Source organism: Orycteropus afer, unplaced genomic scaffold, assembly GCF_000298275.1.
Source record: "Orycteropus afer afer isolate SDZICR_OR568_19922 unplaced genomic scaffold, OryAfe1.0 scaffold00036, whole genome shotgun sequence".
NCBI lineage: Eukaryota > Metazoa > Chordata > Mammalia > Tubulidentata > Orycteropodidae > Orycteropus > Orycteropus afer.
This window is the reverse complement of record NW_006921623.1, coordinates 3,620,068-3,647,091: the sequence shown is the minus strand read 5'-3', so window position 1 is coordinate 3,647,091 and position 27,024 is coordinate 3,620,068. Positions and strand designations below refer to the sequence as shown.

The 27,024-nt window shown below is 46.0% G+C and overlaps 1 protein-coding gene across 1 annotated transcript; it reads left to right on the top strand.

Moving 5' to 3' along the window:
• Positions 1–8,459: 8,459 nt before the first annotated feature.
• Positions 8,460–21,397, top strand: IL10RA (interleukin 10 receptor subunit alpha). The gene is made up of 7 exons (XM_007936485.1): positions 8,460–8,529; positions 10,619–10,739; positions 11,536–11,720; positions 13,196–13,365; positions 14,209–14,359; positions 15,861–15,979; positions 20,471–21,397. Exons 1-7 carry the CDS (start codon positions 8,460–8,462, stop codon positions 21,395–21,397), a joined length of 1,743 nt encoding a protein of 580 aa, XP_007934676.1.
• Positions 21,398–27,024: the final 5,627 nt, after the last annotated feature.

Genomic DNA, 27,024 nt, shown 5'->3' with positions numbered 1-27,024 from the left:
TTATTGACCTTTCAGTTAGCAGTCGAGCACTTAACCATTGTGCCACTGAGATTCCTTATCCATTCAAATACTGGCATGAATTCCAGAAATCACTGAAGCTTAGTGTTGACTTTTCAGAGCACTGAAAATGTTCATTTCTTTTTAAAAAATAAAAAAGGATGGTAATCATATGCCTGACATAACTCCTATTTTGTATACTCTCTATGGGGCAGCTGCAGACAATGGAATAACTAGCGTTTACATGTTGCCTCTGTCCTGTGCAAGAGCACCATATTAACCTATGTCAGCCATAGTGGTTTTCTCATCTGTAAAATGTTGTTGTTGTTAGGTGCCATCGAGTCAGCTCTGACTCATAGCAACCCTATGCACAACAGAATGAACACTGCCTCACAACTCTTGCCATCCTTGCATCATTGCAGCCACTGTGTATTTTGAGTGCCTTCCAACCTGAGGGGCTCATCTTTCGGCACCACATTAGACAGTGTTTCACTGCTATTCATAAGGTTTTCAGTGGCCAATTTTCTCAGAAATGGATGGCCCAGTCCCTCTTTCCAGTCTGCCTTAGTCTGGAAGCTCTGCTGAAACCTGTCCACCATGGGTGACCCTGTTGGTATCTGAAATACCAGTGGCATAACTTCCAGCATCATAGCAACACTCAAGCCTCAGCAGTATGACAAATTGAAAGACAAGTGTGACATCTGTAAAATAGGGATGCTAATTCCCTATTTTGCAGTGGGCTTCACAAATGGTATATGCCATCTCCAAGCCTATACCTCCCTCTCTCTGGAACACTCTTTTTATCTCCTCCACTTAGCTCCCTCCTACTCACCCCTTAAGTCTCAGCTTAGATGTCACCTCCTACAGGAATACTTCCTCAGCCCCTACCCCATTGTGATCCAGTGCCTAGGCCTTGTGCCCCACAGCAGCCTGTACTCCCCTTACCAGAGCACTTGCCATATTGTTGTTATTGTTAGGAACCATTGAGTTGTCTCTGACTTGTAGGGACCATACATACAACAACAACAAAAAAAACATTGCCTGGTCCTGTGCCAGCCTCACAATCCTGACTATACCTGAGCCCATCGTTGTAGCCACCACGTCAATCCATCTTGTTGAGGGCCTTCCTCTATTTTGTTCACCCTCCACTTTGCCAAGCATGACATCCTTCTCCAGAGAATGGTCCCTTCTGACAGCATGACCAAAGTAGGTGAAATGAAGTCTGGCCATTCTCGCTTCCAAGAAGCACGAGGCTGCACTTCTTCCAGGACAGACTTGTTAGTTCTTTTAGCAGCCCACGGTACTTTCAGCATTCTTTGCCAAAACCACAACTCAAAAGCATCAACTCTTCTTTGGTCTTCTTTATTCATTGTCCAGCTCTCACATGCACATGAGGCGATTGAAAATACCAGGGCACATCTTAGTCTTCAAGGAGATATCTTTGTTCTTCAGCACTTCAAGGAGGTCTTTTGCAGCAGATTTGCCCAATGCAATACGTCTTTTGATGTCTTGACTGCTGCTTCCATTGGCATTGATTGTAGAACCAAGTAATATGAAGTCTTTGACAACTTCAATCTTTTCTCCATCTATCATGATGTTGTTTATTAGTGAGGATTTTTGTTTTCTTTATATTGAGGTGTAATCCACACTGCAGACTGTAGTCTTTAATCTTCATCAGTAAGTGCTCCAAGTCATCCTCACTTTCAGCAAGCAGTCATGTCATCTGCATATCACAGGTTGTTAATGAGCCTTCCTCCAATCCTGATGCCATGTTTTTCTTCATATGGTCCAGCTTCTTGGATTATTTGTTCAGCATACAGATTGAATAAGCATGGTGAAAGGATACAAGCCTGACGCACTCCCTTCCTGATTTTAAACCATGCAGTATCCCCTTGTTCTGTTGAAATGACAGCCTCCTGGTTTATGTACAGGTTCCTCATGAGTACAATCAAGTGTTCTGGAATTACCACTCTTCTCAATGTTATCCACAATTTGTTATGATCCACACGATTGAATGCTTTTGCATAGTCAATAAAACACAGGTAAACATCTTTCTGGTATTCTTTGTTTTGAGCCAAGATCCATCTGACATTAGCTATGATATCCTTCACTCCATGTCCCCTTCTGAATCCAGCTTGCATTTCTGGAAGTTCTATGTCAATATACTGCTGCAACTGTTCTAAAATCAGGTTTAAAATCACTCTCAGTCAGGTTTATATCCTTTCACCATACCTATTCAGTCTCTATGCTGGGAAAATAATCCAAGAAGCTGGACTATAGGAAGAAGAATGTGGCAGCAGTATTTTGACAGAGAATAGAGAGAATAGAGCACTTGCCATAGCATATTAAAATCTCTGTTCACTTTCTGTCTCTAGTTAAATTGTGACTTTCTTGGGGGAAGAGACTTTATTTTGATCACCATTTTATCCCCAGTGTCTGACCCATAATGTTGTGGTTAGCTGCCACTCATGGCAACTCCATGCACAACAGGATCAGACCATTGTAATCCATAAGGTTTTCATTGGCTGATTTGTGGAAATAGATAGCCAAGAGCTTTGGATTGAACTGTGTTCCTCTAAAATATATGTTGTGAATCCTAGCCCCTATGCCTGTGGTTATAATCCCACTTAGGAATGGGCTCTTTGTTATGCTAATGAAACAGGATTTGTGTAGGGTGTATCTTGGATCAATATTCTTTGAGATATAAAAAAGATTAAACAAGCAAGCTATGAAGCAGAGATGAAAAATGCCAAACCACATGAAGATCACCCAGGAGCAGAAGCTCAAAAGAGACAAAGACCTTCCTCCAGAGCCAACAAAGAGAAAGTCTTCTCCTAGAGCCAGCACCCTGAATTTGGACTTCTAGCCTTCTAAACTGTGAAAAAAGAAATTTCTGCTTGTTAAAGCCACCTTCTCGTAATATTTCTGTTATGGCAGCACTAGCTAACTAAGACACCAGGCATTCTTCCTCATCCATCTTAGTCTGGAAGCTCCACTGAAGCCTGTTCAGCATCATAGCAACACACAAGCCATCACTGACAGATGGGTGGTAGTTGTACATGAGGTGTATTGGCCGGGAATGAAACTCGGTCTCCCGCATAGAAGGAAGGTGAGAATTCCACCACGGAACCACCACTGCCCTCAGCTTACAATGTATGTGAACTTTTGTCAAATGACTGAATGAAGAACATTGATCCTTCTTCAAAATGCTAATGGGATAAGACTTTTAAACCCTTACAACAGAAAACTAAAAGAAAAGACAAGTGCAGAAAAAAATATCAGCATGGGATCTTCCTTAGAAAGGTCACTAGGAACTAAAGAGTCATTTCAGAAGGCAGCCACACCCTTTGGGTTATGCCTGGGTACTCCTGAGGAAGTCACCAATCTTAATCTCTCAATTGAGCAACAGAGAGTGCAAAAATTATCCTCACATATTAAAAAAAAAAAACTGGGGTTCTCCCTCCCAGCTGGCCTGAGGGTGGCTGGGCTCATGGATGCCTCTCTCCACCAATGTAGACCTTCAACACAGAATGGGAACCCTCACCTCACCCTCAGCCAACTTGGCACATTCTCAGTCCAAGCTACTGGGCAAAGAAACTTTCACTCTGAAAATATTTAAACAGAGTTCACATCTCCACACAACTAATAATGCCTTACTAACTCCCACACCGAGCACACAATACTAACATCACACACACTCCCTTCTCGAAAGCTGTAGCGGATACTAGTGGTGTCACTAGGGTTGGTGTCACCAGGGCAGTAACTCATGGTGTTACTCTCCCCTCCCCCCATACCTCCTCCCATACCACACCATTCCTGCTTTTAATGGGTATTCCTCTTGCACTTCTGCTAGGACAGATTTGTTTGTTCTTCTGGCAGTCCATGGTATTTTCAATATTCTTCACCAGCATCATAATTCAAAGGAATTAACTCTTCTTCAGTCTGCCTTATTCCTTGTCCAGCTTCCACATGTCTATGAGGCTATTGAAAATACTGTGGTTTGGATTAGGTGTCTGTGGCTTCCAAAGGAGCCCTGGTGGCGTAGTGCCTAAGGCACCTGACTGCTAACCAGAGGCTGGCGGTTCAAACCCACCAGCCATTCCTCAGAAGGAAGGTTGGACAATCTACTTCTGTAGTGATACTGTCTCAGAAACCCAAGGAGGGGTCTCTATGAGTCAGATCTGACTTGACGGCAGTGAGTTTTGGTTTTTTTTTTTTTTTTTTAATTAGGTGTACCTTAGTTTTCAAAGGATGTTGTTGGTTCTTAACACCTTAAAGACGTCCTTTGCAGCAGATTTGCCCAGTGCGACACTACATTTGATTGCTTTACTGCTGCTTCCATGGGCATTGATTGTGGATCCAAGTAAAATGTAATCTCTGACAACTTCAATCTTTTCTCCATTTATCATGATGCTGCTTGTTAGTCCAGTTGTGAGGATTTTTATTTTCTTTATGTTGAAGTATAATCCATACCGAAGACCAAAGTGTTTGATCTTCATCAGTAAGTGCTTCAAGTCTTCTTCACTTTCAGCAAGCAACGTTCTGTCATGTGCATATCACAGGTTGTTAATGACTTTTCCTCTAATCTTGATGCCATGTTCTTCTTCATGTAGTTCAGACTTCTCAGATTATTTGCTCAGCATACAGACTGAATAAGTATGGTGAAAGGATACAAGCCTGACGCTCACCCTTCCTGATTTTAAACCATGCAGTATCCCCTTGTTCTGTTCAAACAGCAGCCTTTTGGTCTATGTACTTAATTGAGCACAATGAAGTGTTCTGGAATTCCCACTCCTTGCAATGTTTTCCATAATTTATTATGATCCACAATACCTTTCTGGTATTCTTTGCTTGCAGGCAAGATCGATCTGACATCAGCAAAGACATCTCTTGTTCCATGTCTTCTTCTGATTCCAGCTGGCTTTTCTGGAAGTTCCCTGAAAAGATACTGATGCAACCATTTTTAAATTAGCATCAGCAAAATTTTTCTTGCTTGTGATTTAATGATATTGTTCAACAGCTTCCACATTCTGTTGGATTACCTTTCTTTGGAATGGGCACAAATATGGATCTCTTCCAGTCAGCTGGCCAGGCAGCAGTCGTCCAAATGTCTTGGCATAAACAAACAAGCACCTCCAGTGCTGCATCCACTTGTTGAAACTTCTCACTGGGTATTCCATCAATTCCTGGAGCCTTGTTTTCACCAATTCTTTCAGTGCAGCTTTGACTTCTTCCTTCTATACTATTGGTTCTTGATCAAATGCTGCCTCCTGAAATAATGGAACATCAACCAATTCTTTTTGATATAGTGACTGCATACTCCCTCCATCTTCTTTTGATGCTTCCTGCATCATTCAATATCTTGCCCACAGAATCCTTCAATATTGCAACTCGAGGTTTGGATTTTTTTCTTTCAGCATGAGAAGTGCTAAGCGCATTCTTCCTTCTTGATTTTCATAATAGTATTTTACTTTGTCTTCTTGAACTGCCCTTTGAAATCTATTCAGCTCTTTTGTCATTTCTTCCATTTGCTTTAGCTACTTTCCTTCTATGAGTAAGTTTAAGAGTCTTTTCCAACATCCAATTTAATCTATTCTTCCTTTGTTGTCTCTTTAACGACTATTTGCTTTCGTGATGTATAATGTTCTCAATGTCATCCCACAACTCATCTGGTTTTCAGTCATTGGTGTTCAATGCATCAACTCTATTCTTCAGATGGTCTCTAAATTCAGGTGGGATATAATCAAGGTCATATTTTGGCTCTCATGGACTTGTTTTAAATTTCTTCAGCTTCATCTTGAACTTGCATAAAAGCAATTGATGGTCAGCTCCTGGTCTTGTTTTGACTTAAGATATTGAGCTCCTCCATCGCCTTTTTCTACAGATACAATCTGATTCCTGTCTATTGCACCACTCCTCTGTCAATCTGCTGCAGTGTGGTGGCTTGCATGTTGCTGTAAGGCTGGAGACTATGCCTTCGGTATTTTAAATACCAGCAGGGTCGCCCATGGTGAACAGGTTTCAGCAGAGCTTCCAAACTAAGACAGACTGGGGAAAAGGACACCCACTTCTGAAAATGTTGGCCAGTGAAAACCTTATGAATAGCAGTGAAACACTGTCTGATATATTACTGGAAAACTTCATGAATAGCCCTGAAACATTGTCTGATACAGTGCCAAAAGATTAACCCCTTGGGTTGGAAGGTACTCAAAATACAACTGAGGAAGAATTACCTCTTCAAAGTGGAGTCTACCTTAATGATGTGGATGGAGTAAAGTTTTTGGGACTTCCATTTGCTGATGCAGCATGACTCAAAATGGGAAGAAACAGCTGCAAATATCCATTAATAGTTGGAATATGGAATGTATGCAGTATGAATCTAGGAAAATTGGAAGTTGTCAAAAATCAAATGGAATGCATAAAGATTGATATCCTAGGCATTAATTAGTGAGCCTAAGTAGACTGGTATTAGCCATTTTGATTCAGACAATCTTATGGTCAACTATGCCAGGAACAACAAATTGAAGAGAAATGGCATTGCATTCATTGTCAGTCAAAAACAATGTTTCCAGACATGTCCTGAAGTACAGTGCTGTCCATGATAGGATATTATCCATACACCTATAAGGAGGAGCAGTTAATACTCCTATTATTCAAGTTTACACATCAACCACTAAAGCCAAAGATGAAGAAATTGAACATTTTTACCAACTTCTGCAGTCTGAAATTGACCAAACATTCAATCAAGATGTATTGATTATTACTGGTGATTGGAATGCAAAAGTTGGAAACAAAAGAATCATCAGTAGTTGGAAAATATAGCCTTGGTGATAGAAATGATGCCAGACATCACATGATAGAATTTTGCAAGAAGGGCACTCAAAGCTTCAAATATAAATTAACATGGAGTTTTAGCCTTGTAGGAATAGTGTTAAAGGTAAGCAGGTCTTATGGAAAATTTTTTGTTGTTACAATTGCATACAAAACCAAAAAAAAAAAAAAAAAAAAAAAACCCACTGCCTTCAAGTCGATTCTGACTCACAGCAATCTCCATTGGGTTTCCGAGGTGGTAAATCTTAACGGAAATAGATTGCCCAGTCTTGCTTCTGCCAGGTGGCCGGTGAGTTTGAACCACCAACTTCCTTCTGGTTAGCAGATGCCTTAGGCACTGTGCTACCAGATATTTTATTAAAATAATAAATTTCTGCTGAAAAACTGCACAAAAATTTTATAGACAGTCATTTTGGTGTCACTCCATCTGACAGTGTCACCTGGTGGGGTCCGCATCCCCCTAACTTCCTAGTGATGCTATTAGGGAATATAGCTGTCAGTGTGGGCACTGGTTACTGCCAGGGAACTTTAGGAGCAGGAAGAGCCTGGTGACCTCAGCCCAAGACTGGAAATGCCGTGACTCTCCTTCTTTAATCTCTGTGCCTACTGAGGACAAGGGCAGGGCTCCAGGGGCTTTATACTTTGGAACATAAACAGTCCCAAGCACATACATGCACCTGGCAACCAGACTCACTGGCACATACTCACCAACACAATTTAATTCAAACTCAGACAAGTCCAATCTCACTGCAAATCCATATGAGTGTAAGTGGACGCACGTACACACACACACTGTCTTCCAACAGAATGTTTGCCTTCCACGCCCTTACATCCTTGGTGAAGTCTCTGATGAGCCAAGTCACACAGAGACTGACGATGGGCTCAGGTGTTACCCAGTTATCAGCGGCAACGTATAGTAACCCAAAGGAAAAATAGCTCTAAAGGAGAGATTTCTGGCAAACAAAGGAAACCAAAAAGGGACAGGAGACGTCGTGGGCATCCCTCCAAACATCTTCAGCCAGGTAGGAGATTGCCACCCTAGACTGAGCGCAAATTCCTACATGGATATTAACTAGGGCATCACCAAGACTCACACACGTGCCCTAGCACACGTCCCCTAGGTGCCTGCGGCTTTCGAGGAGCGCTCAAACAACTTCCTCCCCTGACCCCGAGCGGCCGTTGGCCAAGCTCCAACCCCACCCGTAAACCTCGCTCGCCTGGTAAACTCAGTCCTGACACCTTCCTCACTTCCTGCCCCTTTCTCTCTCCCCGCTCCCGGCCCACACAAAGAGCCAGGAGTCCCAGACCGCTCTAATCCTACTGCTTTGGGAAGCAAGGGGGCAGCAGCAGAAGTTGAGTTGGACGGAGCCCCCTGGCCACCCTGTGGCAGCCCTCCGTTCACCCACCCAGCCTTGGCCCAAGGAGATCAGCTCTAGGCGGGGCAAGTCAGCAGAGCACAGTCACCCCGCCTGGCTGCCGCGGGGGCGGGGCGTCTCGATGCGCCGCCCCAGTGGCGTTAGCCTGGCGGAGCTGGGAGGTGTCGTCCAGCCAGGGGTTCAATTTCAGCCCGCCAAGCAGTGGTTGTTGGCTCGCGGCCGGGCTTCGGCCCCGGACGATGGTGCGTGCCCAGAATGCTACCTTGCCACGTCTTGCTGCTGGCGATGCTTCTCAGCCTTCCCATCGGCTCCTCCGACGCGAATGGTAAGGATCGCGACCCGGGGCTGCCCTGCCTTGTCAGCGCTGCCCGGCCGCCTCCCGCCAACCTCACCCGACACCCCTATATTAAAGTTTTACACCCCACAGAGAAGCCCATCTGGCTGGCCCTCTAGGGACAGGGGCGTCCATTACCTCTTCCCTCCCTAAACCTCCCTCTTTCCTCTTTCTTGCAAAGCTGTGTCTCAAGAGGCGGCTGCTCTGACTTTCCTATTGTGGACTTGAAAGAGGCTGAGACTGACTTGGCCGTGTGTGTGTGTGTGTGTGTGTGTGTGTGTGTGTGTGTAGTGTATGGAGAAGAGAAAAGCCCATGCCAACTCATCGTCCACCCCCATTTGGAGAAGCTATACTTACCTATCGGCCCTGGGTTTTTTGTTGTTCTCTTTCAAATGATGAGGTCACTTGTTGGTCCTTGGGATGACTTCGATCCTCATCTGACTTTAACTTTCCTTACCTACCCAGTTAACCTGTTTCTGCCTCTGTCTCATCTCACACACACACCCCTTTTCTGCCCTTTCCCAATCATCCCTACTCCATGTTAGCCCCTAACTCACTCCCACTGCCAACCCCTTATACAAACCCCTTATACCAACCCCTCACTTTGGGCTCCCAACCCAGCTGGCTCTCCTGGGAAAGTTTCTGCCATAGAGAAGATTAAAACTCTGAAGAGTTTGAGAATGAAAGGGCCAGAGTTAGAGGAACCAAGAGCAGGACAGGGAGAGCAAAGACTGAAACCATTTGTACATGACACCAAAATGCAAAGTAAAACACGCAACCATTCACATGGTGGAGAACTGAGTTGGTGATACGTAGACCCAGCACCACAAAGACGGGCTGCGTTTTCTCACTTTCCATTTAATGTTTTGAAATCGAGACGAAGGCTTGAGGGTCAAAGACCCAGTAAGAAAGCAAGCAAGAGACAAGGACAGGGCATTTTCTAATGACAAAGTCAGAAAAAAGAAGCGTATTACAAAGATCAAGAGAAGTGAGAGTACAAAGGAAGCAGGAGCGGGGTGGCTGTCAGACTGAGAGGCATGAAGGGTGGCGGAGAGAAGAGAAGCTCAGTGGGTATCGAATGGCCTTGCACATACCTCTTTACACTAGATGGACAAGATTCTAAAAGTAGGTCTACTGGTTGCACGCTCACAAATGAGGCAACTGGTTCAGCAAGGTTGTCATTTGTCCAAAGTCACACTGACAAGCGACCATTTGAGGCTCTTGAAGTTGGTATTCCCTGTGGTGAATGGTGTGTGTTGAGGGGGACAGGAAGGGAAAGATAGGGGGCAGTATTTAGTATCTTATCTTGGAGCCATTTCTTTGTGGGAATAGCCTCAGCCCAGTTCAGAGCCAGAGCTAGTTCACCCAGCTGGGCATCTATAGGAAAAAGGTTTTCTTGGAGCTAGAGAATGGGATAAGCATGTATGTTGGGCAAGCCCAGGAGAACCATGAAGAGAAATGGGCAGATGTCAACAAACAGGATGTATGTCCAGAGACCCCAGAGAGGTGGCCTGGGGCTGGGCCAGGGCTGGGGCCAAGGTAGGGATCAGGCCTGGGGTTGGGGCCTAGGCTTGGGCACAAGGCTAGAGCAGAGACAGGATTTGGGCAAGCCAGGGACTAGGTCATCTGAGACCTCATTGCCGATATGCCTTAGCCCTCAGCCTCTGCCTTCTCCCTGGGATACATCGGACCCAGGTCAGCACTTCTCAGCCACCATTTCTGCTTCTGGTCACAGACAACCCAGGCTAGTGATTTAAGGATACAACCCTAGCTTTGGGCAGACACATGTGGATTTGAGTCCCTACTCTGCCCCTTACTAGATCAATTGGCCTTGGGCACATCACTTAAGCACTCTGAGCCTCCATTTGTTCTTGGGTAAAACTGAGGTAAATAACTACCTTATAGGGCTGTTGTGATAACTAAACAAGAATACCTAGCACAATGATCAGCTCATAATAAAGTACCCGATATTATGGCAAGTTTTACAAGCCCTGCCATGATCACCCTTATCCTTGTCCCAGGGGGGTGGCTGAGAACTGTTGGGCTCTGTGAGCCCTGATACTGACACTCTTCTCCATAGGGACAGAACTGCCCAGCCCTCCATCTGTGTGGTTTGAAGCGGAATTTTTCAGCCATATTCTCCACTGGATGCCCATCCTGAATCAGACCCAAAGCACCTACTATGAAGTAAAGCTTGTACGGTGAGGAAAAGGAAGGGCAGAAGAAGGTGGGAGGGAGTAGTGGATCCATCCCCTCTGTTCCTCTGGCACAGGGAAGATATATGTGGTCCTATTGGGAGCTCTGGTAGCATAGTGGGTAAGACACTTGACTGCTAACCAGAAGGCTGGCGGTTCAAACCCACCAGCCACTCCCCAGAAGGAAGATGGGGCAATCTACTTCCATAGTGATACTGCCTCGGAAACCCAAGGAGGGGTCAATATGAGTCGAGTCCGACTCGATGGCACATAACAATATTGGAATGAGACCTGGAGGGACCCTGATATATTTCTGTCAATTAACAAGGCACTCACTGAGCCCCTGTATGCTCCCAGCAGTATGCTGGGAGCTCTGCGATGAGGAGGCCATGGTATTGTCTTTGTCCTCCAGACTTTTTCATCTTAATAAAAAACAGGAAATGCCTCCACATTATAGTTGGAGAATAAGAAGCTGACTCTGAGAATAAGAAAGTGTAGTTTGGAGAAAACGGAAATTAGGCTGTGTTGCCAGGGGTGGCAAGTCTTCCTGGAGGAGGAGCTGGGCCTTGAGCTAGTCATAATCCAATCTAACAATCCTTGGGCCCCAGAAAAATTGATCCAGGGTCCCAGAAACAAGGGAGACCTCCTAGAAAGTTTATGCCGTGGACTAGGGGAAACAGCCTGCAGCCTGTACCACCGTCTCCCATTCTGGAATTCTTTCCCCTAGCCTCTTGCCTCCCACTGAAACGGGTAGGCCTGAGCACAAGTTCCTCTCCCTATACCCACTGTGATCTCTCCCCAGCTATGGAACAGAGCACTGGGAGGCCATCCCTGCCTGTACCCAGGCCCCGAAGCCGTGCTGTGATCTCACTGCAGTGACCCTAGACCTGTACCACAACAACGGTTACTGGGCCAAAGTCCGGGCAGTGGATGGCAGCCGGCACTCCAATTGGACCTCTACTGAAACACGCTTCTCTATAGATGAAGGTAATTTTTCTCCCTGTGGCCTACAAGATGGCATTTGGGACCCCTTCCAGCCAGAAGTTCCAGTCTAAAGCTTTTCTGTCTGTTCCCATAATTCTGCACATCAGCCAAACATCTGGGCTGAGGACCTAGTTGGCCAAATAGGCTCGAGTCAGGACTAGAGAGAACAGTCCTTTGTAGAAAGTTTAAAAGAAAACAGCCAGCGTCATTAGAGATTTTAAAAAGGAACTAAAGTTGTTTATCCTACAGAAGAGAGATCTCAGGGTGGGTTGGGGCAGCTGAGTCACAAGAGCCAGGACATTTAGAGTTCAGAGAGAGGAAGCGAGTCCATAAGCACTCAGTAAAGGACACAGGAAACAGTAGGCAGACTTTGGATCAAGTCTTCCCTTCTTTAGGGATAAACTGCAAGAATCAGGGTATGAGGTAATAATGAAAGAAAGTGTATGATCTTTCTCTGGGGAGGTAAGACTAAGAGGATAAGCTCCAAATTAATGGGTTTCTTCCATTCCTTAAATTGGGGTTGCGTAAGGAGCTCTGGTAGTATAGTGCCTAAGGCACTTGACTGCTAACCAGAAGGCTGGCAGTTCAAACCCACCCGCCACTCCTTGGAAGGAAGGTTGGGCAACCTACTTCCGTAGTGATACTGCCTTGGAAACCCAAGGAGGGGTCACTATGAGTCAGGTCCGACTCGACAGCACATAACAACAACAACAAGGAGCTCTGGTAGAGTGCTTAAAGTATCTGACTGCTAACCGGAAGGTTGGTGGTTCAAACTCATCAGCCACTCCGTGGAAGCAAGACTGGGCAATCTACTTCTGTAAAGATTTACTGCCTTGGAAACCCAATGGGGGTCGCTATGAGTCAGAATCGACTTGATGGCCATGGGTTTATTTTTAGTGGGATGCTCTATATGAAGGTCCCTGGGTGGCACAAACAGTTTGTGCTCAACTACTAACTTAAAAGTTAGCAGTCTGAACCCACCAGTGACACCTCGGAAGAAAGACCTGGTGATCTGCTTTCATAAAGATGATAGATGAGAAATCCTATGGAGCAGTTCTCCTCTGTAACACTTGGGATCGCCATAAGTGAGAATCGACTCAACAACAATGGGTTTGGTTTTGGTTTATGCTCTATATGTGTGGTGAACCCTCCCTGAAGGAGTCAGAGTCAGAGCCAAGGATCTAGGAAGTCATTTGCTCTCAGAGGCCTGTCTGCAAGCCAGTGCCCAGTGGGCTGCAGAATTGTTACCTGGAGAATATGTTTAAAGCATGTTTCCAGGGCCCAGCCTCAGAAATTCCTATTCACTGTCTTGAGTAGGCTTGAGGCATCTGTATTTTTAACATGCTCCTCAGGAAATCTTTATAATCAGCTGCGTTGGAAAACCTCTGGCAAAGCTTGATCCTAGAGGCAAGGTGTGGGTGGATGGATGCCAAGGCCTGCCCCAGCCTACAGGCCTTATAGTGTTGCCTCCCATTCAGTGATTCTGACAGTAGGCAGCGTGACTCTAGAGGTGCACAACGGCTTCATCCTTGGAACCATCCAGCCCCCCAGACCCATCATGGCCCGCGCTGGTGACATGTATGAACACATCTTCCCAAACTTCCGCGAGTATGAGATCGCTGTTCGCAAGGTGCCAGGAAACTACACGGTATGATGCTCCCTGTCACCTAGACTGGAAATGTTATGCGGGACTTGGCTGGCAGAGCTGAGAGAGGTCCTGTTGTGGAGGTGGGGAGTGTGACGGGGAAGGAGGGTGTAGAAATGACCCCAGCCTTCAAACCTGTGCTCTTGGCAGGTGGTGGGAAGACATTGCCATCCACAGAGTGCCTGCTGAGTTTCGGGCACCACAGGAGACATAACTATTTTTTCTGATCCTTTTACAGGTAGATACTTTATTCCATTTTATAGATGAGGAGATGAGGCTTGGACAGGCAGTATAATTTGCCAAGGACGCCCCATAAGGGAGAGATATGGAATCTGGACTCAGGGCTGTTTATCTGCAAATTCTGCCTTTTTCCTTCCACCATAGTTGATTCCAGCCCCTCTGGAAAGGTCCCCAGCTTCTATAAAACACTCCCTTTTCCCTTTTGGGAGCTCTGGTGGCATAGTGCCTTAGGAATTTGACTGCTAACCAGAAGGCTGGTGGTAAAAACCCACCAGCCACTCCTTGGGAGGAAAGTTGGGCAATCTACTTCCGTCGTGATACTGCCTCGGAAACCCAAGGAGGGGGGGTCACTATGAGTCAGACCCGACTCGACAGCAGTGAGGTTTTTTTTTTTTCAGTTTCTCCCTTTTAATATAAACTAAATTATGACAATTACAGGGATCTTGGTTGATAATCACAGGGTTTGCTATCTTAGAAAAAGAAGACTGAAGCTGTTGGGGGGCTTGGTCCAGATCATCTCTAAAGGCTTTCAGCTCCAGCTCCCCGCTTCTATGGTGCCATGAAATAAAGGTATTTTGCTTATTGTAGTTGTTGTTTGCATTCCAGTTCACAAACAAGAAGGTAAAACATGAAAACTTCAGCCTCGTAACCTCTGGAGAAGTGGGAGAGTTCTGTGTCAGGGTGAAACCATCCATTGGCTCACGAACTAACAAGGGAGTATGGTCCAAGGAGGTGTGCATCACCCTCACCAGGCAGTGTAAGTGCAGTCAGGACTGCTGTCAGGGTTGGGGTGGGAGTGGAGAGAGGGCACGCAGGAAGGACCTCACTCATCTGGTCGAGGCTGCTGGAGCCAGGCATGGTGCTAGGCACTCCTCCATGAATATCTTTGCCCTCACACAACCCTATGAGAGAGGCCATTATTATTCTCATTTTAGAAATGGAGGAACCGAGGCACAGGGTGTATAAACAACTGTTAGGGTCCCACAGCTAAGACATGCTGGCAGCACAGATCTCCTGATTCCATGATGCTTCCACTTGAGGATAGCTGTACTTCCCAGGAACACCCCTGGAGCTACCCTCAGGCAGCTGTGATCGTCCCTGTTTGTTGTATTTCTTTGCTGTTTGGCCTCAGAGCCCAGGATACAGAGGGCCTTCTCCTTATGCCACAGGAAGCAGAACTGAGCTGCCCCCATGCCACAAACACTCCATCAGGCTTTCAGCCAGGTGCTGGGGTGGCAAGGGGAGGGCAGAGGAGACAGGGCTGTCTAGGCTGTGGACCTGTCCAAAAGAATCTTACCATGTGCTGGGGGAACAGAGCGTGTCCAGTTAGAGGAAGACCTAACTAATAACTCAACACAGCTTTTGTCAAGTACCAGATAGATCCAGCAGAAAGTGCTCTGAGAGTGCTGAGTTCCATGTGGGCAGGAGGTTGCAGAGACTAAAAGATTCCTTGCATTTCTATAATAAATTTCACTTTATGAAGGTTATTCACAAGCTAATTGTCATTTAAGCCTCACAGCAGAGTAAGGCATGTCCTGTGTGGCAGGCAACCTGGAAGAGCTTTTTTATACATTCACCTGTATATTGATATTCACATATCATTGATGTAAGAATTGGTTTTGTGGAGAAGTTTAGGTCCAAATCCCACTTACAAGATACATGACGTTGGGCAGATTACTTAACCTCTCTGTTCATTATGATCCTAATCTGTTAAAACGGAGACAATAATAGTACTTATCATGTAAGGTTGTTGCAAGGATCAAATGAAATAAATAAAGTGCTTGGTACTTGGTAAGTGCCTTGTACTGTAGTACTTCACAACCATCTTATGAGGTAGGTACTATTTCCCTTCCCATTTTATAGATGAGAAACTGAGGCTCAGAGAGTTTAAGTAGTCTCACAGCTAGTAAGTGGTGAAGCTGGGATTTGAACCTAGGTCTGGCTGGCCCCAAAGCCTCTCTTCGTACCTGCTGTGCCATCTGGCCTCATTGTTCTGGTTGCCATCATGTGAGTCATGTGCAAAGGGTTGGAAACATAGTACCATGTCTGATGAGGGAGTCCTTTATGGCAGGGTATGGAAGACCAGGCAAGGATTCCCAAGATCCCAGACACATCTAGACCTGTGTGGCTTGGAGGTAGCCTGTGAGGTTCTTGGGACCACTCACTGGGTGGTTCCTAAGAGTAGCTGAGGGACCCGTGGGTACCACCCCTCCATGTTCCAAGTGCCAGGCCACCAATGCATTTCTCTGGGCCTGCAGATTTCACCCCAACCATCATCAGTGTCTGCTGCTTTATGCTGCTGCTCTGCGGAACCCTGGTGTTCTTTCTGGCCTTCCAGCTGTACGTGCGGCACCGGGGGAAGCTGCCCGCTGTCCTGGTGAGTGTCCTGAGAAGCCACTGTCTATCTGTCCCAGCCACACCAGAGCTGCCGGGGAGCGGGGAGCCCTCTCAGGTAGTCCATCCCCTCAGCTCTCCTCCACTCTCAGCATTGACATCGTTGTTGTTGTTGTTGTTATGTGCCCTCGAGTCGGACCCGACTCATAGCGACCCCTCCTTGGGTTTCAGAGGCAGTATCACTATGTAAGTAGATTGCCCCATGTTCCTTCCGAGGAGTGGCTGGTGGGTTTGAACTGCTGGCCTTCTAGCTAGCAGTCAAGTGCCTTGGGCACTACGCTACCAAAGCTCCCACGCATTGACATCAGGAGGTGCTTTTGTCAAGAACCATGGGGATAGAAGGTTGACATGAACACAAATCCCAATCTTTAGAACCTTGCCTTCTAATAGCCTAGATAAAACATGAACTGAGTAAACACAGTTGCCCACACTTCACTTGGTTATTATTTATTAATAGTTGGCCATGGATTAGCTCCTGTGCATTTAGTACCTATGAGATAGGCACAGTTATTATCCTCGTTTTATGAGTGATTAAACTGAGGCATAGAGAGACTGTTTCATGCAGAGGATCACACAGTCAGGAACCCAGCCCCTGAATTGGTGAGGGAGGTTCTAGAGAGGAGAGGGAGAACAGAAGGCTGGAAGTGCTTGCCCTTGGGCTGCTGTCAGAATGGGTGGTAGCAGAATGGAGAGGTGATTCCTACAAGGAGGGATTCTTAGAGGGTTGAGGGTCTCATGGCCCTCCAAGAGCATTTCCTTTTGCTACAGAATGCTGACAAATGCTGCATTTGTGGTGAGCCAGCCTCCAAAGCTCACCTTGAAAGACTTGAGCAGCGTTTTCCAAACCTTAGCCTGTCTCTGGCTCAGAGTTCAGGCCGCCTCAGAGGTTGCCTGCCACACAGCCCCTTCAACTGGCATTACTAATGTGTGATAGTCCAGGGCATATCTGGGAAGGACACAGCTTGATCAGGGAGGCAGGAGCCCTGGGAAAGCTCACAGCGGGGAGAGATCCTAGGATCTCTAGGAAAAATAAAGAGAGACTCACAGAGTCTGAAATTATTCTGTGTAAGAACTCCAGGAAGTTGAGATAAGGGTGGGACTGCCTGTCCTCATGAGGGTGTTTGTCTAGGAAGAAAGGAACCATGCTCCCATCTCTAGTAGACTCTGGTAAGAGAGATACAGTGAGAGACCAGGGCCAGGCAGTACCTACAACCTTAAACCAAAAAACCAAACCCACTGCCATCAAGTCGATTCCAACTTGTAGCAACCCTATAGGACAGAATAGAAACTCTCTATTGGGTTTCCAAGGCAGTAAATCTTTCTGGGAGCAGACTGATTCACCTTTCTTCCACAGAGCAGCTGGTAGGTTTGAACCACTGACCTTTTGATTAGCAGCTAAATGCTTTAGGTATTGTGCCACCAGAGCTTCTTTTCCTACAGCCTTAAACCAAAAAAAAAAAACTTACAGCCTTAGGGGATTATGAAGTTCTTCCTCGTGTGTAGCTGAAATGTGTACTCATTGTCCTTTCTCTGTGCTGTGGTGAGATTCAGACTTGTTTAACAAAGCACTTTGAGCGTATGCTATACACAGGGTGTGCAGCTAGGCAGGGTGGTGGTGGTGGTTTAGAAATGAATGCCAAAGAGCCTGCCCTCAGGGATGGGAGACTGGAACGTGATAACTAGAAAGCAGAGAGCCTGGTACATGCGATGCGGAGATTTTTAGTTGGGGTTCAGGAAAGGCATCTAGAAAGACAGTGAGTAAATGAGACAGCAGTTGCTGAGCACCAACTGCATACAAAACATTGTTAGGGAAGAAGCCAATTAGTATGGCACCCAGTCTCATAGGGCTTGACTACAGCCTGTTGTGGCAACCGATGTGTAAAGTTAACTTTAATTCAAAGCTCAGTGAAATAGACATAGATGCAGAAAAATGTCCTGGGAGATGGCAAACAATTTCCCAGGTTTTTTTCCCTTCTATGCCCTTGAATCACAAAACTGAGTGGCCCTTGAGGCTTTTTTCTACTCTAGGATAAATAAACAATTGCTGGGTGGTGCAAATAGTTAATGCAATCAGCTGCTAACTGAAAGGTTGGAGGTTTGAGCCCAATCAGTGGTACCTTGGAAGAAAGACCTGGCCATCTACTTCCAAAAAAGCACAGCCATTGAAAACCCTGTGGAGCACAGTTCTTCTTTGACACACATGGGGTCTCCAGGAACCAGAGTCAACTTGATACAACTGGTTTTTTAGGATAAATACAACCAATTGCCTTCATCTAATGATCACAGTCATCAACAACTTTGTGAATAACTTTTAGTGTATAGTTGCAGTTATTCTCATGGTCTCTTAGCTGGTTTGATCTGACCTTTCCACAACCCAGTGAGGTAAGTATTTTTAGACAAGCAGAGGATTTCAAATCAGGACAGTTTAATACAAATTTCAGGTTTGTTCTTTGCTGCTGTGTGACTTTGGACAAGTCATTTAACTTCTCTGTGCATCAATTTTCTCTTCTAGGAAATAGAAATAATAACACTTCCTTTATAAAATTATTGGAGGGTAAATTCAATTCAGCAAATATTTACTGAGAGCTTTCTATGTACCAGGCACTGTTCTAAGCATTTGTGAGGCATTAACCACAATGTGAGAAGGGAGGTACTGTCATTATTTCCATTTTAAAGATGTGAAACTGAAGCACAGAGAGTATAACTAATTTGCCCAATGTCACACAGCTGATAAGAAACAGAACTTAGATTGGAGCCCAAGTGTAGTCTAGCTTGAGAGTACACATCCTTACTCAGCAAGCTATGTGAAATTAAAAGGGACTCCATCAATACGAGTTTGAGTCATTGTATACCAAGGAATAAGAGCACATATATAACAGTGAGTCTGTAAGTCAGTCAACAAACCTTATGATAACCTACTATGTGCTAGCACAGGTTAGGCTGTGGAGACAGAGTAGTGAACAAGACTATTCAGTTCTTTCCCTCGAGCTTACATTCTTTTGGGGATGAGGAGTGAGGATGGATGTGTTGGAGTGGGGTTGGGGGAACAAAAACAAATGAAATATAATTCTAGTAATGAAGAGGTAAACTAAGTCCATGTGGAGAGAATGGCTGGACATGGCTTTAGTCAGGGTGGTCAGGAAGATCTCTCTGCTGAAGTGACGTCTAAGCTGAGACCTGAACCGCAAAGAGGGCACAGCCATGCCCAGGGCTGAGAGAAGAACATTCCAGTCAGAAGCAGTAGCATGGGCAAAGGTCCTGAGACAGCACTATTCAGGGGAAGAAAGACCACCTGTGTGGCTGGGGCAGGGGAGTGAGGAGAAAGGTTAAGTGACTTCCCTGAGACACTCAGCAATGGGTGGAGAACAGGCCCTTGGCTGCTTAGCTTGTTCCCCTGCCTCCCACTGTCAGCTGCCCTGTCAAACTGCTGCTCATAACTCAGGAACTGGAGGAATGAATGGGAATGGACATGTCTCACATCCAGCATTTTAAAAAATGAAAGGGATTAGATAGGATATGATAGAGTAGAGTAGAATGGAAAATATCAGGACACATAGGTATTATAAGGGGCTTTGGTGGTGCAGTGGTCAAAGTGCTCATATGCTTACCAAAAGGTCAGCAGTTTGAACCCGTCAGCCATTCTGTGGGAGAAAGATGTGGCAGTCTGCTTCCATAAAGAATTACAGCCTTAGAAACCCTATAGAACAGTTCTAAACCAAAAAAAAAAAAAAACTCACTGCTGTCAAGTCAGATCCGACTCATAGCGACCCCCACTTGGGTTTCCCAGACGGTACCACTACAGACATAGTTTGCCCAGTCTTCCTTCCGAGGAGTGGCTGGTGAGTTTGAAACACCAGCCTTCTGGTTAGCAGTCAAATGCCTTAGGCACTACACCACCAGTGCTCCTAAGCAGTTCTACTCTGTCCTATATATAAGGTCACTAAGAACCAGAATTGACTTGATGGCAGTGAATTTTTTGGTCCTTACAAGTAATATTTTGAGAAACGTTTTTCAGTTTTATGTGCACACATATATATATAGAGAGAGAGGGACAGAGAGGTTATTATGTAAAATTTACCTCTTACTGTGAGTCATAGTTGAAAAAGTTTGAGACACACTTCTAAAAGGGCCCTGGCTGCTCTTGGGTTTGAAAAGCACTGCTAATGGAGCCACTTGTGAGGTTCTCCCATTCCCAGCAAGCTCTCATTCTGCCTGCCAGTCCATCTGGGCTCCAAGAATATAAGCTTTTTAAGGCAACTGATCTGAGCCAAACTGAGAATTGAATTAGGGGGAAAAATTGATTCTAGAATAGAACAAATAGAACAAGTTTCAGTATAATCTAGGCTCTGCAACTCCCCTCTGTCGAAGCAGTAACTCCTTGAGCTCCCCGCTTGCCATGTCCTCACTGTCAAATCTAGGCCTGGTGCCTGTAGGTGACCCTCTCACTTCTCTCTCTCACTTCTTTCCTCTTCAGGTCTTCAATAAGTCAAGCCCCATCAGCCTTGTCAGCCAGCTTCCCTGCCCAGAGGCCCCAGACACCATTCACCACGTTGATGAGGAGGCCTTCCCGAAGGTATCCCCAGAGCTGAGGAACTCAGAACTGCACGGCAGTACTGACAGTGGCTTTGGTAGTGCCAAGCCATCTCTGCAGACTGAAGAAGCACAATTTCTCCTCCTTGCACCCCACCCTCAGACTGGTGGGACCGTGGGGCAGGGGGAACCCCCAGCACTGGAGAACAGCTGCAGTGGGGGCAGCAGCAACAGCACAGACAGTGGCATCTGCTTGCAGGAGCCCAGTCTGAGCCCCGGCACAGGGCCTGGCTGGGAACTACAGGTGGGGAGCAACAGCCGGGACCAGGATGACAGTGGCATTGGCTTTGTCCAAAACTCTTCACAACAGCCTGGGGGCACACAAGGCAGCTCAGCCTTGAGTGAGGTCAGCTCCTCAAGGCCTGAGTTACCTGGGGAAGAAAACCCAGAGGTGGTGACACTCCAAGGCTACCTGCAGCAGACAAGGTGCACAGAGGAGAAGGCAGCCAATGCCAGCTGCCTGGAGGTAGAGTCCTCCTCTACAGATGGCCTTGGCCCCCAATTCCGGACATGCCTAGATGCCGAGGCAGACTGGCCTCCTTCAGCCCTGGCCAAGGGCTATATGAAACAGGACCCCCCAGGAATGACTCTCTTTCCATCAGGGGCTCCAGTTGGACAGTGGGAACAACGAGCTGAGGAATGGCCACTCCTTGGCTTGACAAACTGTGGTGATCTGGGAACCTCTGATTGGAGCTTTGCCCAGGATCTTGCCCATCTAGACTGTATGGCAACCCCAAGTAGTCTCCTTGGCAACTTTGACTCAGACCTGGTGGCTCTGCCACTGATCTCCAGCCTGCACACAAATGAGTGACCCTGGCTAAGGGGATGCACTGGATGTTAGCCATGTGTGCTCCTCCCCTGGATGACACTGGACAAAGATTGTCCTCAGGGAGGAGGAGACATCCCCAAGAGATCAGAGGTGAAACATATGCCAAGCTTGGCACTTTTCTGCAAACTCATTGGTACCAGCCCTAGCCAGGCCCCACAAGGTTGGCTGCAGTGCTCAGGGGCCAAAGAAGGTAATTTTGCTGAACTAGTGCAGGGGGTGTGGTATCAGTGGCCTGTTCTGCTGAATGGGACCTTGCAGAGTCTGGCAAGCTGAGAAGGTTAGGGCAGAGACCTCCTTCCCCTTGGGACTCTTTCCTGTCTGTCTCAGAAAGGATTGTTTGCTCAGGGGAACTATGGGATTTTCTAGAGTTGTGGTGAGGCTACCAGGCTGAAGTCAGCTTGGACTCAGGCCTCTCTTTTTGGCCAGCCATGTGTCAGGGCCTCCAGCGGATGGAGGCTGGGAGGATGAAGGCTTCAGGGCCTTAGTGCAATGGTCATTTCTAGGGGAAAAAAGGAGGCAACAGATGCCTTGTTTGAGGCTAGGATGGCCCCATGGAGAAGGTTGGTTAAGTTGTCATTGGAAGATGTTAAGGTGTGTCTGCCCAGTCCAGTCAATCCATCTGCACATCATTATGGAGTCACAGGGGGATGAAGTGAGCTGAGACCCAGAATGGGGCTTTTGGCTCAAACTCAGTCCCTCTGCCAGGGTATCTCTGATGTCTGCCTTGAGACATCCCCTTTTCTAGCAAATATAGCAGCATCTCCTGGGCACTTTCAGTGGCCAGGTCACTCACCGTCTCCACCTTGCTGCCTCCATCATCTTACTGACAGTACCAGAATAACCATGGTTATTTGTATTGGTCAAAACTCAGTCCCTCAGGCAGGCCCTGGGCTTGGGCACCAGCTCACATCTGACCCAGAGGATCTGGGTTGAAACTTGCCCTTGTGTTTGCTGCTGATGTCCAGTTACAAACCCAAAGGACAGGGCTCTGGGCTGGGAGCCCTTCTTTCTCAGTGTTTAGCAGGGTGACCTTGGGCCAGCCATTTCTCAGAGAATCTCATTTTCCCCACCTGTCTCCAGGCCCCCTGCCATGCCAGGTGTTAGCCAAGCTAGTCTCTGAGTGACATCCACCCTTCCTGGCCCTGGGCTGGGAGGAAGTAGGCTCTGTGACCATGTCTGCACAGAGCCAGCCTCTTTCTCATGCTCAGATCAAGCAGAAGCCCATGCATGCATCATGCCAGGAGAGCTTGTGGTCCTGGCAGGGGGTCCAGCAAAGGCAGGTGTAGGCCCTACTTCTCCATAGTCAGCTTAGAATCTGTCTTCAAAAAAACCCAGCTCACCATCCAGAAGGTAGGAATCTGACCTGGAGTGGTCCTGAATTTCTCTGTCACATTCTGAGGACAGACATTTCAGCCCAGGGAAACCAACCATGTGGCCTCATCCACTCAGCTAAAGCTCTGAGATACTAGTCTGATTACTGAACTCCTTCCAAAATCCTTGAGGGAAGATTCCTCAGGGTTCCCCTGAAAGATTTATTTATTTTGGTCATTTATTTATTGAAGAGGCAGCATAATATAATGGAAGAATTCTGGGAACTTCAAGAACAATGTTCTAGTTCTGACTCCACTGTTTACAGCTGTGTGACCTTGGGTAAGTCACTTCTTTTTGAGCCTCAATTTCTTTATCTGGAAAACAATGCCTGACTTGTCTAATTCATAGGAATATGAGACACTGTTGAGAAAATGGGTGTGAGTGTGCCTTGAACACAAAGCTCTGTGAATGAGTGATGTATGTTTTTATCCCCCTAATAAATTGCCAGGACCACAAGAATCTTGTGACACCAACCAGATTTCTGATGATACAGTCCTGGGAGGAGGACTCTTGTTGATAATTGAGAATGACAGTGACTAGGGTGTGGGACATCAGCTTAAAAGAAACATGATCAAGGACAAAGACTCTGCATCAACATTTATTGTCTGTGACCTTGGGCAAATCACTTGACCTCTCAAAGTTTCAGTTTCCCCATCTGTAAAATAGGGGTAGTAACACCTCATGGGGATATTGTGAGTTTCAATGAGATCACATAGGTAAAGAGTATAGCACGCACAGTACCTATTCCATACAGTCTATCTGTTAGTAGCTGTTAAGGCTGTAAAGAGAAATGGACCATTTTCTTAGAAATGGTGAAAATGAAAGAGACAAGGAGTATGCAGAGAGGTTCTTTCAGAAGACTGGAAAGGAAACAGTGGAAAATACAACACAACATTTTGAACGTAAATGGTGACAATTTGGAAAGGAGAACTTAAGACCCCCTCCCTCCAGGGAAAATCTCCCTGGAGCCCCACTCCCTAACCACCTGGGCCCGGAAATACTTCTGAGGTGTGGTTCTCATAAGTGTGGAAGCCATCTGAATTCTCTTCTAAGGGCACTCCTTCCACGAAAAGCCACACTGGCTTTGAATCTCTCACTAACATCAGCCCAGTGGGTGGAGAAAACCCAGGCCCTTCACCTGCACCACCCACAAAACTTTTCTCTTTGTCCAGCCTGGATCCCGGAGGAGGGAACTGGGGGAAACCTCATCTCTTCTCTCCTATATTATCTTCAACTATGCCTCTCCACCTTTCACTCTACGAAAATCCCCAATTCTGGGGAAGTGCTGATCCTATCACCTTCACAGAACTTGACTAAGATCACACCATTTCAGACTTGCTCAGACTCTTGCCTTACAGGCCTCCTTGTCAAGATTGATAATAGGCTTGGGGTTGGGGACTTTCTCCTAGAAATGAGGTGTTGGAGATGGCTTCTGCCCCAAGGAAAAGGCCCTGAAGGTAGGTTTGGATGAAAACTGACCAAAGAGTAAATACTAAGATCCAGAGAAGAGGAATTATCTTAAAAGCCAGAGCTGATTTAATTGAAAGAGACAAGGTGGGGAGCAACTTGTCGAGCAGATAGTCAGAAGCCCTGGGCTCTGTGCAATTTAAGCCTGTTATTCTGTAAAATCAGTAAGAGTATGTGATGGTTCGCAGGTGCCTTTAAGCTAACCTATCACAGCCTGGGTTATGGGAGGAACTGAAAGAGTTCTTCCAAACAGCTGGGGTGGTGAGACACTTCCAGACTTCTAGGGAATTTGGATTAAAGTCCCCAGCAGAAGGCCCTGATGTTTCTTAAACTGAGCAACTCCTTCAAGGGCTTTTCCAGGCTGAGGAATGTGTGATTCTACGTTTCTATGAGTAATGGAACTTCCTGTTAGTAAGGAGAGAGGGGAACTTGGCCAACATTGACTGAAGAGGAAATTCTATTGAACTGTGTTTTCCCGGTTTTGTAAATAACTGTAGTCAGAGAGCCCTCCCCAAATATCTCTGTTTCTGTCCCTCTTCCTCTCTCACACTCTCTCCCTGTCTCTGTCTCTGTCTCTCTGTCTCTCAAGGTGCACACTATTATACAATACACTTAAGCAAGGCTAGGTCACTCCCAGACCTAAGCAGGGTTAGGCCCTCCCCCATCCATACTGTCTACTATAGGATTTAAGTTCTCTGAGCCCTGCACGTGAGCAGCTGAAAAGGGGAAGCCGTGGACTCCTCCATCTGGGGCTGCATGCTGGTAATTGTATGAGGTTCAAGCAGTGAGGCTGATTTTTATCAAGCTCCAATCTCGAGGACACCAGGTCACCAGGTTTTGGGAGGTTTGACTCATGCTCCTGTGGTGCTCGTGGATTTAGGGGTTTCTTTTGAAGCAAATCCACACTTTTAAATTCAGTGCATTTTTTTATTAGTGAACTTTGTTGTTCACTTTTGGCTTGCTCTTAACTTCGGATAGGTCCCATAAACATTCAAAAGGGTGGTGGGCCCAATAAACCCTCCGACAAGAAGGAGTAGAAGAGGATGAAATTAGTGTTCTGAAAAGATGACACTGGCCAAAGCATGAGCTAAGAATCAGAGGGAATAAAGTGGGGGAGAACTGGCTGGAGATTTTTGTCATGGTCAGTACTTCCTTTATTCAACAAATATATTATTGAACACCTACTATGGGCCAGCCACAGTGCTTAGCCCTGTTCAAGGTGGTGAACAAAATAGTCTTGTGGAGAGTGTCATCTGGTTATGAGAGAAAACCAAGCAAATAAACACATAATCAAAGACTTTATTACAAAGAGTGATAAGTGAGTGCTATACCTGGATACCTTCACCTTCACAGGATGGGAGGGCTGGTGCAGGTTAAGACCTGGAGGGAACACGGACTTCCAGTAAGATGGAGGAATAGGCAGATAAGCGACACAGACCCTCTTCAACAAAGAAAAGAAAAACCAATTGACAGAGATACAAAAGGTAATCCTGGAGCCCTGAGCTTTGAAAGGACCTATACAGAAATGGATTAGGCACCAACTAGTGGAAAAACCTGAACAAAAACAGTGAGTACAGAGATGGTTGGGCTGCGGACTGTCAGCTACTCTGACGGGACCAACAGCCTGAATATTTCCAAGTGGTGTTGGGACCTGAGAATTGACCTAAAGATCAGCCCTGGTCACCAAGGGCTGCAGGGATGACTGTGCTTGTGGCCTATGACTAGGAAGGGAAACAGCAAGGAGGGATACAACCTGAGCTGTTGACTTTCCCCTGTCTGGGGGGCACAGCCATTTTGATTGTTTACAAGCGGGGGCCATTTTGGATATTTAAAGTGACTGAGGGCACAGCCATTTTGAATCTTTACAGGTGGCCACCATTTTGGATTTTAAAGTGATAGCATTCTCATTCAGATTCTAGGGACCTACGAATAAGCTCTGTTTGCCAAGGTTGGCAGGGACATATGAAAGGCTGACAACAGGAAAGGAGACAGGTGGTGAGTGTGTAAGTGCTGTCAACTAGTGAATAGAGGAGCACAGTATCCTGCTTGCATAGATAACATACAAAGAAAATAAAGATCATGGGCAAATCACTCCAACATACAATCACCAATTAAATATAAACACAAAAACGTCACAATGCCTCAGAGACAACAGAGCATCACAGTCCACACAAAGAAGCAAGATAAAGCAGGAGAAACAAGGGATCAGGATATAGACCCAAAACACATCCCTGAGGAAGATGCAGCATTGGAACTCCCTGATAAGGAATTCAAAAGAATTATACTTAGGTATCTTCCAACGAATTGAGAGACAGATCAAGGAAAACACAGAGAAAATCCTAGAACAATTTCAAAAGACAATACAAGAACAAAATGACAAAATAAAATAAAAATTAAAAATGATACAAAATCTACTCACAGAAATCCAAAAGATTAATACTAAATTTTCAGGAATAGATAAGACACTGAATGGGCAATGGAACATAATTGAACCAATGGAAGACAGAATTAGGGAGATTGAAGGCAAATAAGTGAACACTTTTTGGAAAGGGATAAATCAGAAAAAAGATCAAAACAAAATGAATAAAGCCTAAGGTTCATGTGGGATACCATCAAAAGGAATAACCTACGTGTCACTGGAATTCCAGAACAGGAAAAGACAAATAAAACCACAGAGAGAATTATCGAAGATTTGTTGGAAGAGAATTTTCCTGGTAAGATGAAAGATGAGAATATATCCATTCAGCAAGTCCAATGAACCCCAAACAGGA